Source organism: Podarcis pityusensis, assembly GCF_964106645.2.
Source record: "Podarcis pityusensis genome assembly, chromosome: 7".
In the NCBI taxonomy this organism is placed as follows: Eukaryota; Metazoa; Chordata; class Lepidosauria; order Squamata; family Lacertidae; genus Podarcis; species Podarcis pityusensis.
In genome coordinates, this window is record NC_138031.1 from 22,631,758 (window position 1) to 22,648,421 (window position 16,664).

The 16,664-nt window shown below is 41.5% G+C and overlaps 2 protein-coding genes across 2 annotated transcripts in view; one reads left to right on the forward strand and one right to left on the reverse strand.

The window, feature by feature from the left end:
- DCAF13 (DDB1 and CUL4 associated factor 13) overlaps positions 1-5,692 on the reverse strand; it is a 20,682-nt gene extending 14,990 nt beyond the window's left edge. The window contains exons 1-4 of the mRNA XM_081013791.1: positions 5,551-5,692; positions 3,753-3,952; positions 2,710-2,817; positions 463-552 (exon numbers count right to left, since the gene is read on the reverse strand). Coding sequence (XP_080869917.1) covers positions 463-552; positions 2,710-2,817; positions 3,753-3,952; positions 5,551-5,620 — 468 coding nt within the window. The 5' untranslated portion in view covers positions 5,621-5,692. The remainder of the gene's footprint in view (positions 1-462; positions 553-2,709; positions 2,818-3,752; positions 3,953-5,550) is intronic.
- A 350-nt stretch (positions 5,693-6,042) lies between these two features.
- Positions 6,043-16,640, forward strand: SLC25A32 (solute carrier family 25 member 32; the record flags this gene model as incomplete). The annotated part of the gene is made up of 7 exons (XM_081013796.1): positions 6,043-6,250; positions 6,850-7,000; positions 9,066-9,151; positions 10,071-10,231; positions 14,337-14,450; positions 14,612-14,757; positions 16,088-16,640. The coding sequence occupies 7 exons, from the start codon at positions 6,043-6,045 to the stop codon at positions 16,218-16,220; spliced, it is 999 nt and encodes a 332-aa protein (XP_080869922.1). The 3' UTR covers positions 16,221-16,640.
- Positions 16,641-16,664: the final 24 nt, after the last annotated feature.

Consider the following 16,664-nt stretch of genomic DNA (forward strand, 5'->3'; position numbering starts at 1 on the left):
GGTCTTTCCGTGCCTAAATCTCACCCTTAGTATTCTTCCAGATATTGGGTTAAAAACCCATCTTCCTGCTGAATTTTTAGTGGCTGACGGGTTAACTCACATTTATGGTATTTTATGCCAATTATGTAATTTATGATAATTATTTTAATGATTTTGGTTAAGGTGCATTATGCTTTTCTCTTTTTTTGTAAAACAACCCATGACCATTTTTGTTGAAGGCCAGTATAAAAATCTAATAAATAAACTAACTCATACAGAGGTTTTGTACCAGCATTGCAAGGGCACTCACCTTATGGGAATATTGTCCGATAACTGCATTCAGTGACACCTACATCATCTTTGACACTACAGATCCAAGGTCAATAGTTTTCTGCTCGTATTCAAGTAAAACAATAACTTCATCTGAATCTTTAAACATAGAAGGAAAAGGAGAGCAAAACAAGACAATGAATAAAGTAATACCTTTCCAAGAATCGTATTTAGTGGTTCTTCTGCTTCCCCGTAAGCTGGTGCCTCCATTTTCCAGTGCTTCACTGTTTTATCATCACCAACCTAATGATTTTGGAGAAAACATTGTATTCATAGTAAGAGAGTTACAATTCAGTCCTTCTGACGTTTATGTGAAAGTAACAAGTGTGCATAGTCAATCTTAAATTTACTTCTTGGAGGAAGAACTGTGAGGGGAGAGACTTCATCAGGCAAGGCCTTCTTCCACCTGCCTTGGCCCACCCTTCAGTCTCTGCTTCTCAGTTTGTATTGTATTATTTTATGCACTGTGATTTGCCATTGTTTTATTGATTATAGTTCAGAAATTATTTATTATAATTGTTAAGAGTGGATTTCTGTTTAATTTTTATATGTGATATTTAATATTATTCTATACTATTCTAATGGATTGTTGAATATTACTTTATTTGATATAGGTTGCTTATTTTCAAGTTATGTTTTATTATCACATTTTTGTCTTGGATTAGACTGTTATAAGGTGTACATTCTTTGTTTCTTCAACCTGCAAACCACCTTGGGTATTGTAAAATAGAAAGAAGGTATACAAATTAAAAGTGATGATGATGATTATAACTGTGGTGCCAGATTGCATTTCTTTCAGATTGAATGACAAAATTCTCACATATAGATATAGCTATAGATACACACACACACACACACACACACCCCAGTCATTTACAACTTCCCCTTCCCTCGTTCCTTTAATTTTCCCACCCCACCTATTCTTGTATATCCATTTAGCTCCCTTATTTCTTTATTATTCCTTTGTTATGTGTTATATTGTTGAATTTACCTTAATCCTACTAATGTTTGCACATGTTTACAGTTGTATCCAAATACGCCACAAAATTTTTCCATTCCTCTTTATATACTTGATATTCCTGTTCTCTTATTTTACTTGCCTAGCTGTCAATGTTTCCCTTTTTTTAAGGGAAATTCGCTTATTCTGAATAGGATTCCTCGCAAGAAAAGGGAAAAGTTGACAGCTATGTTTACTTGTTAGACCTGCTAACTCTGCATATTTCATCATTTTTAACTGCCAGTTCTCCTTACTTGGGACCTCACTCACTGATTGTGAGTGACAAATCTATTGTCCTTCCAGCTGCATGCCTAAACATTTTTAAAGTTCTATGGAAAAGGGCTATGAAAGCAACTGTATTTCTGTGAATAACATAGTGAACACTGCAAATTGTGAAAAGTAAATGATGAATGAAGAGTTATTAGCTCTAACAGTGTTGCAAATATTCCCGCACATCTATCCCAAGACTCAAATCCAATGCAAGTACTCCATGGGACTTACTTTTGTCTAAATACAAGTTGGATTAGGCTGCACAACAGGTATTAAAAAATACCCATAAAAATATTTTAAGTCTCACAATAGTCATCAACAGATACGTGTTTGTACTAAAGAGGGATTGTATTTAATTATGCTGAAGTACACAGCAAGGACTCCATTACTTTATTGAACTGTTTGCTAGAGGCAAAAGAATTACTTGTACCGAGTGACTGGACTTACAATAGTGACAGAGGATATTTAAATAAGAGGATATGTAAATCCATAGTTTTTTCGAACAGAGAACACATTTGTTTGAACATTGTGCCTGCTCTTCAAACTCAAAGAAAGCAGCAAATTTCTGAAATAGCAGGAGTGGTTTGGAGGATTGGCTTACCCCTGGGCTTGCTTTATGCTCCAAGAAAGTAGCATTAGTATGGAAGAGTAAAACCTAAAGAGGTGGGAAACCTTCTTCTGTCTGCAGGATCACATTCCCTCATGCTCAACTTTTTGGGTAAAGTCAGAGGCAAAAATGCGCATAATAACTCTCACCTTTGTATAAGAGGTTGCGTTCCACTCACACAAAAGTCAAGAGGTTTCTACGAAAACACTTCTACCTCCAGACAAGCAAAAGCATTATTGCAGTTCAAGGAGATTTCAGCCAGGCAAAAGCACTTCAGGAGAGTGGGGAGAGACCCAAGGGCCAGTGAAAGAGGGCTGGAAGGCTGCATTTGACCCACTCCCCCAAGCCTGAGATTCCCTGCCCCTGAACTAGATAAAAAATAAGCTGCTGCAGTAGTAAGCGAGAGTTATAAAATAAAAGTACTTGATTCTATTATTTAGAAAACAGAATGGGGGGAAAGTAACAAAGAAAAAGAAGTATACCAAGCACTTTAATATTTCTCCATAATTGCCAATATTATACTTACAGTGAAGAAAGATGTACCACAGAAACGGGTACACATTCCTCTCACAAAGCCCTCATGTGCCAGCAATGTACGGGTGCATTCACGCTTCATCAGGTTCCAAATTCTAACCTATTGGAAACAAACAGCAGCATGTTGTTATTGAACAATTCAGCATTAAAACTGTTTTTTGGAACAATATTACAAAACGGTGCAATGCCCTTTTGAAATCTAGAGATCAGGACAGTGTGATCACAACTTATGTGAAGTTTGTATTTCTGGGGGTTGCATGTAAAGGTAAAATCATACAAAGTCAGAATGAGCCCGAGAACAGCCCCAGCCACCCAACATCTCAGATGGCCCCAAATATATTGAGGGAGTCTCCAGAGCCCAGTAAACCCTTTACGGAAATAGCTTTTAAGCCCTCCACCTTGCTTGCTGGGCTCTGGGACAGTCACATGAGGACTCTGGAGATCTTGACTCCATGAGATCTTGGATGATTCCATATGATCTCGCGAGAGCATCCAGAGCCCAGTAAGCAAGGGTTTCCAGCCCCCTTTCTTCTTATTTGTTGGCAAATTGCATTAAGATCAGATCGAATAAGTAAAATTGGTGATCCTACTATAACATTATTTCAATATTTCAGGCAGCAAATACCTTGTCTCAAGAGGGAAGGAGAACATACACTAGGAAACAAGAGCAACAGTTGAAGTAGGGAAGTTTTTAATGTCTAATGATGTATTGTTTTTAATATTCAGTTGGAAGCCGCCCAGAGTGGCTGGGGAAACCCAGCCAGATGGGCGGGGTATAAATAATAAATTATTATTATTATTATTAATTATTATTATTATTACCCTTAATCCAATATACTGTAGCTTGTTTCCATTAAATAGGCCTTTTCTCAGGGCATAGCACCTAAGCACTAAAACTGAGAGCGCAGTCTTGCTCACAGTTCTAGGCGCACACATAACTGAAATGCAAGGTTCTATTTCTTGCAGAATTAAATAACCACAGTAAAAACATGATCTGACACTTTATGGTTGTTGTTTTTATCCAATTATACATACCTCTCCATCACATGCTCCAGACAAAACTGTAGACAAGCTGTTTGGATGCTTAGCCATGCAGTTAACACCATCCCTGTGGCCATCTAATGATGCAACAAAAGGCTTTGCAAAAACACGGTCTAATTTTGTTGCATTTAGTGCCCGAGTATATTCCCGTGGAACCTCAAAGGGATGTAATGCAGGATCATAATTCCGTGGAACTATAAACCAAATAATCATATGAACATACAAAACAACAGAGAAGATTACTGTCATAAAGCTTCCTTTTGCCTTTTATGTAGCTAGTTAAAAAGACACCACTATGCTGGAAAACAAAAATGTTCTCATACTTTGTTTGGATCAGCCTTACAAGCTTTGAGTAAATTGAGAATCCTGTTTAAATGAACATACATTGTTCATAAACAGCCCTCAAATATATTTTTTTAAAAATATGTTTCTATCAGTCACTACATACACAATCCATTTAATGTGGTAAATTGAGATTTCAATAAACTGGTAATCAGGCAAACCACCACACTGCTCAGAGAATGTAGAACATGTTCATGAATTAAATCCAATGTTTTAGCAAATTTCTTATTTCTTTTTGTTAGTTACATTTCTAAATCACCATTCCTCCCAAGAGTACCTAGAGTAATATACAATAACATATAAAACATAAATCATATATAAAACATAATAACCAACATACAAAATATCCAGAAACCTCAGAACCATTATAACACACCAAAAAATCATCTGCAGCTCTTAAGTATTAAAACAAAGTAACTTCAATTCAGGAAAACCAGACAAAAATGTATTTAACGGACAACTGTTTATGTAAAGCAAGGAGGGGGACAAACAGATCTTCAAGCTGAGGGCTTTCCAAAATCAGCATGCCACTAGAGAAGGCCCTTCAGAGGTCCATGAAAAGGGTGTCCGTCCGTTCCCCCCCCCCCGGCACCCCAGCAATGATCTTATGGATCAAATTGTCTGGTACTGAAAAAGGCACTCCTGCAGAGTAGGCCTCATAGGCCAGTACCAGGATGTTGTTGAGCCTGGTAACACATAAGCAGTCAAGTGCACTGCTTTTAGGATTGGTGTTTCATGTTTACATCTAGCTGTCCTGGTTAACTTATCAGGCTGCCGCATCACTAGTTGCAGTTTCAAGTCTTGGAGGGTAGCCCCACACAGAATGCATTGCAATAATCCAAGTGCTCTGTGCAATGAGATTAGAATTTACCATAATGTCACACAAGCCCCAGATTGTGCCAGCAACCAGGGCAAATGGCACAGGCCTTATCACTGCAAAAGAGATGCAACCCAATTCACAGGAAGGGGAGGGAGAGGAAAGACCCCTGTGCTCAGTGCTCCATAGATTTTCTTCACCAAATTTTACTTCACACGTATAAAAGCATTCCCTCCCCAATTTCGGTCGTGGTTTTTGGATAATGGGCACAGTGCAAAGCTATGTACTAACCATACTTTAAAAGTACAGAACCCCCCCTTCCCCCACCCCAAGAAAAAGGAAGAAAGAAAAGAATAGGCACCGCAGTTTGTCGCTACAAGTCCCAACACCCTGGACAAGCTACAGTTCCCATGACTCTCTGGAAGATGCCATGTGCAGAACAACTCTGAGATCTCTCCCAGCCTGAAGAGGCGCACGATGCAAAAAAGAGAAAAGGAAAACTCAGCCTGACTCGGGAGTTGCCTTCAGGTGTTGGAAGCCACTCCGGCATCGCAAAGGGAACCAAACTTCGCTTCCTAAGAATCGACGCTCAACACAAACCCGGCCGCCCTTTCGAATAACTCCCCTTCTCACCTCGCTGAAGGTCCTGCTTGGTTTCCCGCACGTAATCATCCGGATTCCGGCTCAACACCTTCACCTTCATCGTCGGCGACTGAGGGCGTCGGGATGGCGAGGGCGGAAGAAACGGTCCTCTCCGCTACCCTCCGGCAGCCCACATGGACCAGGCAGAAACCGAGCAAAGCCAGGAACGACTTCCGGGTCGAGAGAGCCGCTGTGGGCACGAGCGTCTACTAACGGCGGATGAAATAGGAACCGGCAGCTCCCCGGTCACGTGAGCAAGGGCGGTAAGGCAGTAAACCCGCCCACCGAGAGAGGCACGGCCGTCCGATTGGAGCAGCCCAGGGGGAGGGACCGGCTGCTGCTCCCCTATAGGACGAGGCAAGTGCCTCGCAGGTCAAAGGGCAGTTTACCTCAGCCGACTCACGTTACCGGCTAAGGTCTGCGTAGGGGTTTATTATTTATTGCAATTGTTATTAATTCGAAATATATCCTAGGAGTTTTCCCATGAATCCCGCTGCCGCCGTCCCAGGCGCGCAGAGCCGAGCGTGCACCGTGGCGGGGTCTGCGTCGACGACGACGACGAGTTCGGCCCCACCAGCGCGGTCTCTGTTCAGGCACGTGCACTTCGAGAACCTGGTGGCCGGGCTGAGCGGCGGCGTCATCTCCACGTTGGTGCTGCACCCGCTCGACCTGGTGAAGATCCGCTTCGCAGGTGAGGCGCTCCGCGTCTTTCCCGCCCTCCTGCCCTGCGCCGCACCGATGGTTGCTGACGTCATCGGCCGTACCAACGGTCACGACCCCCACCGTCCGTGACGTCATCGGCCGGCCCGATAGCCAGGGACCCTCCCCCACAATTCCTCCCGGCACGACGTGCCAGCTCCGTTTCCCGCCAATAGAGGGCATCGATTTGCACGTGCTAGTTTGTACAATACGCGTAACAAGTAATTTATAGAAATAATTAGCGTAGTTTAAAATAGAAATTGCCGGGGATGATCTAACTCTGGCAACGAGGAGGCTTTTAAGGGCACACAGCAGAGCACACGTGGAATCCCTCTTCAGATATTCCCATTAAATGAGTTAGGGCAGAGTGTCTGCTTTTCAAGTGTGTCATTCCATTTCCAACCCACGTGGAAATAATAACAATAGGTCATTGGATTCGCCATATTCGTAGCAAGTGCAGCGGCTATAGCTAATTAACTTTTTCACTCTCAAAAGATCTTGCAGTGCCTCACTTTTGTATACTGTGTTGTTCACTTAGCTCATTCTGAAATGCGCTTTCTTCAGACTAATCTCCCGTTGTTTTTTGTGCAGTGAATGATGGCTTGGAGCTGAGACCGAAATACAATGGTATCCTGCATTGCCTGACAACCGTCTGGAAGCATGAAGGTTTACGTGGCTTGTATCAAGGGGTCACTCCAAACATATGGGGAGCAGGTGCCTCTTGGGGCCTCTACTTTTTCTTGTAAGTTTAAACTACTTTCCATTGTTCTGGTCAATATTTGAAAGACTAATACTGAATATTTGAAAGGCTAATCTTGAAGGACCTTTGTACCAGAGGCTGCAGTTCACTGGAGAGTTTTTGAGCTAGACTGGTAGAGCAAGCAATGTAAATTTGGCTGGGACAAGGAATACCAGTGTGGCATTTTAATTTAACCCTAATCTAATAATAATAATAATAATAATAATAATAAATTTTATTTATATCCCGCCCTCCCCAGCCGAAGCCGGGCTCAGGGCGGCTAACAACAATAAAACAGTACAAAAGTACATCACAAACAACACTCTAAAATCATTCATTATAAAATTAATTAATTCAAGCCACTGGCAACCATTGGGCCAGAGCTCCACGAAGATTGCCGAGGGAGGGAGTCAGGCTGTGCCCTGGCCAAAGGCCTGGTGGAACAGCTCTGTCTTGCAGGCCCTGCGGAAAGATGTCAAGTCCCGCAGGGCCCTGGTCTCTTGTGACAGAGTGTTCCACCAGATCGGAGCCACGGCCGAAAAAGCCCTGGCTCTAGTTGAGGCCAGCCTAACTTCTCTGTGGCCTGGGACCTTCAAGATGTTTTTATTTGAAGACCGTAAGTTTCTCTGTGGGGCATACCAGGAGAGGCGGTCCCGTAGGTACGAGGGTCCTAGGCCGTATAGGGCTTTAAAGGTTAAAACCAGCACCTTAAACCTGATCCTGTACTCCACCGGGAGCCAGTGCAGCTGGTATAGCACCGGGTGAATGTGATCTCGCAGCGAAGACCCCGTAAGGAGTCTCGCTGCAGCATTCTGCACCCGCTGGAGTTTCTGCGCCTCCATGGAAAGGGAGGTGTCGAAGATTACACCCAAACACTTAACGGACGGTGCTGGCACTAATTGCGCCCCTGCAAGAGATGGGAGTTGCCCCCCCCATTCCCATATCGTCCCGTCCCAGCCACAGGACCTCTGTCTTCGAAGTATGAAATGAAGTAGTAGTGCACACTATGTCATAAGTATCTTATCCCTACAGTTAATAGTGAGGGAAGCTGGGCATCTGCTATTAAGTTCGCTAGACCTAGGGTCAAGTCTGAAGATTGCACTGAGCTAATCTTCTAATTATCAACAGCTTTTACTTGTGTGACTTCTGTTGCTCACTTCTGTTGCTCTGGATTACTGCTCGCCAGCCACAGCCAAATCTTATTACAATCACACCTAGAGGCCATGAGGTTCTTGTCTGGGGTGTGTGTGTGTGTGTGTGTGTGTGTGTGTATATATATATATATATATATGTATATATGTGTATATATATATGTATAAAATTTGCTGTTTATAGTATAGAAGTTTGGTATAATAAAGGCTACATTAGTATTTGAAACTTTGGAATATTGCTTCCTTATCAGCATGTTTGCCGGTTTTTACAGGTCCAGTAGCAAAATGAGCAATCTCTTAGTCACCATTGAATTCTAGTATTAACTGAATATGAGCTGTTAGCAAGGAGGGGGAAGCAGCGTAATTGCTTACAGATATAGCTTTTTCTTTCACAACCTTTGTAAACCTTTTATTTACATCAACATACAAATAACCAGACACACGCACGTAAATATGTATGGTATAGATAATAGCCTAATCGTTAAATGCTTTATATTTCAATCATAGTTGTAAAGCTCATTTTTTAAAAAAACCCTCGAAGTAATATTAATTAATGTATAGAATACTATGATTGGATTCCAAATAACCAAACTTCTAGTTTCATATATCCATGGGACTTTGGACTCTAGCCCTCTTGGAAAGTTTTAAAAGCAGTTTCTGATATGGCATACATAACACCTGCTGTTCAAAGAAGAATGGGGAAGAGGCTTCTACTTACTGATGTGTGCCCATGGGCTTGAAAAGTACATGTTTTGCTTCTAGCCTATACATTTTATATACATTGTAGATAAGCATGTGTCATTTTTGTTTGTTCAAATGTTTGTGTGTTACTTTGTGTGTTGATATACAGAATGTATTTCACATATTAGTAAAACAACTAATCAGCTTTAACCTTATCCCAACATTTCACTCTGCAGCTATAATGCCATTAAAGCCTACAAGACAGAGGATAAGCTGGAAAGTCTTGGACCAACTGAACACTTAGTGTCAGCTGCTGAGGCAGGTGAGGAAAATAAAAGTGGGATTAGCAAATACTTTCAGCTTTTCCATATACTGTATTTTGTTGTTGTTATTGTTGATCAACATATAGGGAAGAGGTTGGCAACTTCTTTAAAGCTGTGGGCACATTGGCAAACCAGAGACATTGGGCAGCATGTACTGCAACCATGCACACGAGTGCATCGGAACTGTGCCTCTGCACAAACACACTGCCTCCTGTTAGACAGGCTTTAAAAAGTGTTTTTGCTTTTTTAAAAACCTAATGGAGTGTGTGTGTGTATTGGGGGGGGGCATACAGCTGGGGAGGCAAGAGTTAACCTGCAGTCTCCAGGAAGATAACTCCCCTCCACAACACCTAGGGTGATTCCAGAGCACTTAGGGTACAGCTGGAAAGGGAAAAGTTGACCCTTTTTCTACCCCATCCAAATTGTTCTTCCTGTGTTCTAATTAGGTTTGCAAGCAGTCTTCTGTTTTCGCCAACTGTAAACCCACCCACACCCGAAAGCTCTTAGTGCTGGAGTTGGGCTTTTAAAAATTATTCCATGGCTACAGTAGCAGACTTCTTTCAACCCTAATTTCAGCAAGGGAAACTTACAGACACCAAGCAAGATGTCTACAGGCTCATGTGTTTCAGTGGGTGCTGTGTTGGTAACCCATGATATAGGGAGTCAAATGAAAGCATTTGGTAGAGTGCACACTGTGCAAATACCCTGTACGATTGGTCCATTTTTTAGCAGAATATACTTTTTATCTGCTGCTCTTGGTAAGTGCAGAACAACTGCTAAATCAACCTGGAATGTTAAATGCCAGCGTAAAACTTCATTGGCCTTAGAAATTGCCAGGTGTGTGTAGGAGTGCCCATGTGTTGAGGGGATGTTGCGTGTTGACATTAAAATAACTGTCAGCTCTCCATCTGATCATAGGAGCAATGACTCTGTGCATTACAAACCCAATCTGGGTAACAAAGACTCGGCTTGTGTTGCAGTATGAAGCTGGTGTTGACCCATCAAAGAGGCAGTACAAAGGGATGCTTGATGCCCTTATCAAAATATACAAGTATGAAGGTGTACGTGGCCTATATAAGGTAAGATAAGTCAAAGCCAGGACTTCTGGTATTTGATATGGGTATGACGGTATTTTACCACTGTGTCCAAAATCAGTGAATGGTTACTACATGAGTTTCACTGCAATAAGGTTGCCAGTGGGCTTTATTATCATCATTTTCCTCCCTCTGCCTCTTTAGCATTTTCAGTTCTCTTGTCACAGAGCCATACTTGAGATAGTGGGAAAGCCAGTTTTTCTTTTACAGGATTTTCAGGATTTCCTGGATAAGCAGGGCATAGGGCACAAGACTGCTGTTTCAGCAGGTGCATGGAACAAAAGTGTCTGTGTGCAAGTGAACAGAGAATTGCAAAATGGGATGAAGGCACAATTGCTGAGTTCACATTTGCCACATGAGTATTGGGCGGAATCTTTATTGTGTTTTTGTTACACTTGGTTGAGAAAGGTTTCAAAAGGTTTGGGATGTTCTCCTTTTGAAAAGCTATTTAACAGAAAACCTTCTGTTGCCCATTTTAGGGTGTTTGGGTCTCATGTGAAATCTGATGCTCCAGGTGGGGTAAAGAATGCGAGAGGCATTTTTGTGGGTTATGAAAAGGGTCTCTACAGAGTAATTTTGTCTGAATCTGGTCAGGTGATTCTCACAAAATTTCTAGAGAGTGCTCCTGAACAGGAGAGAGTAATTGTTCACACATTTCCCACTGAGGACAATTCAGATGATGATGATGATTTTACTGATTACTGTGGTACTGAGAGTGACAGTAATAGCTCAAAGAGCTCAGTTGACACAGTCATTGAGAGGAAATCTCACACAATGGATAGACCTTCACAGGTGAAGGATGAACCACTGTTTACTATTGGAACTGGTTCTCCAAATAGTCCTGAGACTGAACCAGTGAGCAGAGAGGATCAGCACATCATACGCAAGTCTGAGAGAGTTACAAAGGGTGTACCACCCAAGAGGTATTCAAAGGAGTTTGCTAAGTCAGCTGTTGCATGTGTTACTACAGTGGTGCCTCGCAAGACGAAATTAATTCGTTCCGCGAGTTTTGTCGTCTTGCGATTTTTGTCGTCTTGCAAAGCACGGTGTCGGGAAAGTTTTGGAAAAGCTTCAAAAATCACCAAAGTCTTTAAAAACCTCAAAAAAGGCTACCACACCGCGTTCTATGAGTTGCTCCTCGAAGTCAAGTCGCAACTGTATTAACGGTGTTAAGAAAAAGGAAACAAACTTGCAAGACGTTTCCGTCTTGCGAAGCAAGCCCATAGGGAAAATCGTCTTGCGAAGCAGCTCAAAAAACAAAAAACCCTTTCGTCTAGCGAGTTTTTTGTCTTGCGAGGCATTTGTCTTGCGAGGTACCATTGTATTGTAGACAACTCAAGACAGGTTAAAGCTGTGTCCAAGTCAGAGACAAAGACACAACAGGGAGTTGCTAAGCGTAAGACTACATTCCCTAGCCAACGTAATGCAGATGCACTCATTCCTTGGAAGTCAGACAACCAGAGAGGTACACTGGGGAAACCAGTGGCGGGTAGTTCCAAGGGTGGAACTGAAACAACAGGGGATTGTTATATGTATAACAACTGTTTGTTTTCTTCTCTGGATCAAGCTTTGTTCGCAGCTCACATTGATTCATATGGGGGAGTATGTTACGATATGGATGCAATGCAGTTGCCAACTGCTAGCTTGAAAACAAAACATGATGGGAATGTTGGGACTGTCCGTGGGAAACAGAGCGACAGGCAGTTCACCGTGCGAAGCACCGGAATTAGCTCAGAGTGTAATATGAGCTCTTCCTTCTGTTCCTGTACAGGAAGTACAGGAAGTGTTCGTCACTCGACTGCTGGAGCTTGAAGAGACCAGTCATGTTTTTTGTAACGCTGCAAAGACAGAAATAAAGACATGTAGATACGTTTCTGTCTATCTCTTTCCCCTGCCGGGGGGGCAGGAAAGAGGGGGGGGTGTTCTTCTCACGCCGAGAAGGATCGCCTATCGCGACTTAGCCTGGATCTTGCTGGGGAATGCAGACAGGGAGGTCAACAGGAGATCAAGCCGGGTGCCTGGAGAGTTGCCAGTTACTACTGATATAGGCTTGAATTCCAACAGTGAGGAGTTCAGTCTAAACCGAGTCAGGATTAGCATTTGGGCCAGTATGCCTGAGTTAACAGATAATTCTGTTCTGTAGTGGCAGAACCAGTAGGTAGGAACGGATAGGTAGCAGGAAAAGACATACTTGTGAGTAGACTGAATGGAAAGTAGTTTTTGTCAGTTCATGATGCTGCAAAGTGAGGGGCTTCTGATCTGGGAGAACTGGGAGCCCTGCCTTCTTGCTAGATCAGTGGACTGTCTTTAGAGGATGAGGTGCTTCCTGACCACAGACGACTGGTCCACAGACATCACCTAACTGGAACTGCATAGTAAAAAATAAAACTCCAAGAGACCCAGGAATGAGGCCCCTCCATGGGGCTTTGGATCCAGTTAGCACCCCCCCTCCTCAAAAGGCCCCTTTCTGAACTGAACAGGTGGGAGCAGCAGCCTATTACCTGCCTGGGCCTTCTCCCTCTGCAGGTGGAAATCGTTGTGCTTTCTTAGATCTCCCAGCCATTGACTTGGAAGGATTTTTGAGAAGTTAAAAGTTGAATTACAATAAAGTATTTATAGTGTGTGTAAAAAAAAGGCTATATAAAAATGTATAAGATACTCAAGACACACAATAACTACAGTGGTGCCTCGCAAGACAAAATTAATCCGTTCCGCGAGTCTCTTCGTCTTGCGGTTTTTTCGTCTTGCGAAGCACGGCTTAGCGGCTATTAATGGCTTAGCGGCTTTAAGAAAAAGGAAACAAACTCGCAAGACGTTTCCATAGGGAAATTCGTCTTGCGGAACGACTCAAAAAACAGAAAACTCTTTCGTCTAGCGAGTTTTTCGTCTTGCGAGGCATTCGTCTTGCGGGCCACCACTGTATCGCAATAACAATAGACAGATTAAGCGATCACAGGCTTTGAGATACTAGTCCTTAATTTGTGTCTGAGCTTCATAAAATTCCTACATTTATTATTTCATTAAAAAATTACATGACTTGATTTAAAAAAAAAAAAAATCCTCAAAGAGGTTTACAAAAAGATAAGGCAATAAAATTAAGAATATTTTGCAACCATACTTGAAAACATACAAAAGTTAAAATACTAAAACACTAAAATTACCTCAACTTTTTAAGCATCTGGGTAGGTTTGTCTAAAGAAGAATGTTTTTAGCAGGCACTGAAAAGAGTCCAGTGAAGGCTCCTGCTTGTTACCGATAGCCAGGAAATTCCAAACTAGGTGTTGCCACACTAAAATACTGAGTTCTTACAAACGTAGAATGACAATTATGTGGCACCTGTAGTAGTGCCAATTCCGTCGATCAAAGTGTTTGAGTGGCACATGTAGGGTGAAGCCATCTCGTAGATAAACTGGTGCCAAGTTATTAAGGGCTTTGGATTACTAATAGTAACACCTTGAACCTGGCCTGGTAGCAAATCAGCAGCCAGTGCAGGTCTCTGAGCCCAAGCAATCATGCTGTAGCATTCTGCACTAACGGCAGCTTCCAGATCAAGCTCGAGGGAAGCCGCACATAAAGTTCGTTGCAGTAATCCAGTCTTGAAGTAACCAATGCATGAACTACTGTCGGAAGGCTTTTCTGGTCTAGAAATTGCTGCAGCTGTCACACCAGTAGCAGTTGGTAAAAGATACTTCTAGTCACAAAGGCTACCTGAGCCTGCAGTGTCAGAGCTGGATCCAAAAGTATCCCCAAACTGTGAACCTGCTCCTTCAGGGGGAGTGCAACCCCATCCAGGGTAGACAACTAACTAATTTCTGAGGCACAGGAACTACTCACCCACAGTGCCTCCATCTTACCAGGATTAAAGCTCAGCTGTTTTATCTTTCTTTCTTTCGAAAACTGGTTTCCATATATTTTCTTCTCTTACATGCATATTTTTTCTGTATTTGGCCATTTCAACCAGCTTCCACATTCTGGCATTATAAACTTATAACTAAAGTTATATTGCATTGTTTATATACATTTTGTGTCATAGGTTGCTCAGCTTTTCATATGAAACTGCATTTTAAATTGTCTGAAAAACTCTGTTCAGGGCTTTGTACCTGGTCTGTTCGGAACATCGCATGGAGCACTTCAATTCATGGCATATGAAGAATTGAAATCAAAATACAATAGACATCGAAACAGGCGATCGGATTTGAAATTGGTAAGACATCCTGTGAAATGGAAGTATCTAGTTAGAATTTAAACTTAGAACTACTAACACTTGTATAATGATAGAAATAAGCAGCGTAAAATGTGAAATTTTGTTTTTTGTTCTTTTAGTGAATTTGTTAGGAGCTAATATTGATACCATTTTCTTTTTAGAGCACTTTAGAATATATCACAATGGCAGCACTGTCGAAAATTTTTGCAGTTTCAACTACATATCCCTATCAGGTTGTGAGAGCACGTCTCCAGGATCAGCACAACAGATACTCTGGATTGGTCGATGTCATCCGTAGGACATGGAGGTAGGCCTGGAGATATAAAGCTGGTGTGAAAGGGCTTCCTTTGTTATCACTGATGTACTTGGCATTCTTAAAGACATAAAGCTTTCAACCTTTCCTCTCTGTGTGTTTCCTCTCTGTGTTATATCAGCTGGGTAACTTTATAATTATTTGAGAGAAGTTCAAAACAAGGATGAATGGGTTTGTGAGAGCAGTAGAGAAACTAAAGCAGCAATCCTAAGCACATTTGCTGAGATTAAGCCCCATTGAGTTCATTGAGTAAACCTGATTTGGAATGCACTGTAAAAGTAGTGAAGTATAAACAGGTAGGGATATTCATCTAAGTCATACTCAGGTTAAAATTTATTGTAACCCTGTTGAGTTTCATTGTTGATTTCCCCAGCCCCATTTTTAACTGCTTTCCTTGGCAGGTTGCATCATCACTCTTACCTATGGGATAGGCAACTGTTCCATCATTCCTCCACCTCCCGCTATAACAAGGTCTCCAGGATTATCCCACAACAAATTGGGTGGAGGGTTAACAGAAGGACTGTGGAGATGTAATTTACATGTTTCCAAAAAAAAGGAGAAAATCGACTGTCACATAAAGTCACAAAACCCTAGATGTATTGAGAAGTGTTGTACAAGGTGAAATAGGCCATGTGTAATCTTTTGTCGGGTTATGTGCCAGAAAGGCTTAGCCATGAAACCTAACACAGAGGTTTTCCACAAAAAGCAAAAACAGACAAGTGCTCTAGCAGAAAAGATGTGGGGTCAGCTTGATCAAATCAGAAGTGAAATGCCTGTTAAGAAATCACTTGAGAACAACAACTTTGTAATGTTAGCTAGGTATAATCTTGCTAAAGTCAGTTTGGCAATTTGTGGACAGTCTCTGTTTTCTATGCATCCGAGGTGATTGTAACACTTCTCTGTGCAAATAAGCTTTCAGTGTTATTTCAGTATGGACTTTCAGTGCTTTCCTGAATTAGGTATTGCTTTAGAAATTCAGTTTTCATGTTTCAAGATGGTCTTTGTAGAAGTGTCACCTAAAAGATCAATTTAGAATAAAAATATGTGGATAATTAATTATCTATTATGGGTTGCATCCAGCCAAGTCAAACTCAGAACAGACTCATTGAAATCAATGGACCTATTTTAAATATCACTTAGTTGGATTCAGACCTGCTTTTATACCTTGCCTTTCTTTCTATCGCTGATACTCAAGACCACAATAATTAAATATAATAAGAACAATAAAATCAGAATAATGTAATTTAAAGTTAATAGGCTGAATGATTTCCCTCTATAAAATATGTATGGAAGTTGCAAGTAAATTCTTTCTGCTTCTCCCTAGGAAAGAAGGAGTTCATGGATTTTACAAAGGAATTATACCTAATGTTCTCAGAGTCACTCCTGCATGCTGTATTACCTTTGTAGTATATGAAAAAGTATCCCAGTTGTTGCTTAGCCTGAAGAATGGTAACTAAATATTGGTGATTGCTTCAGGAAAGGACATCATCACCTTTTGGCTCTGCAGCAAATCAGATATTCAAGACAGCTGTCTGGTTTATTTTTCTGGTATTCACAGAAGATGGAAACTAGAACTCATTTTGTTCTACTAGATAAATCTTTTCTATATTGAATCTTCAATCTTTGCCAGGAATATTACCTCATCTGAACATTCTGGATGAGAAAATAGATGCAATATGTGGTTTTAAAATTTTGCTCTAGAGTGAATTGTTCTCTCTTAACCCTGCTATATGAACAGCAGTGGACTCTTAATGTACAGTGGTGGGTCTCTGGTGTAAAAAATATTAGATGGAATAAATTCCCCAACAGTGTTTCAGATTATTGCATATTACCTGATACCTCACCAATAAATTGTGCATGTATTTATCCACAATGAATTCAGCTTTTCAAATTCTTTTATT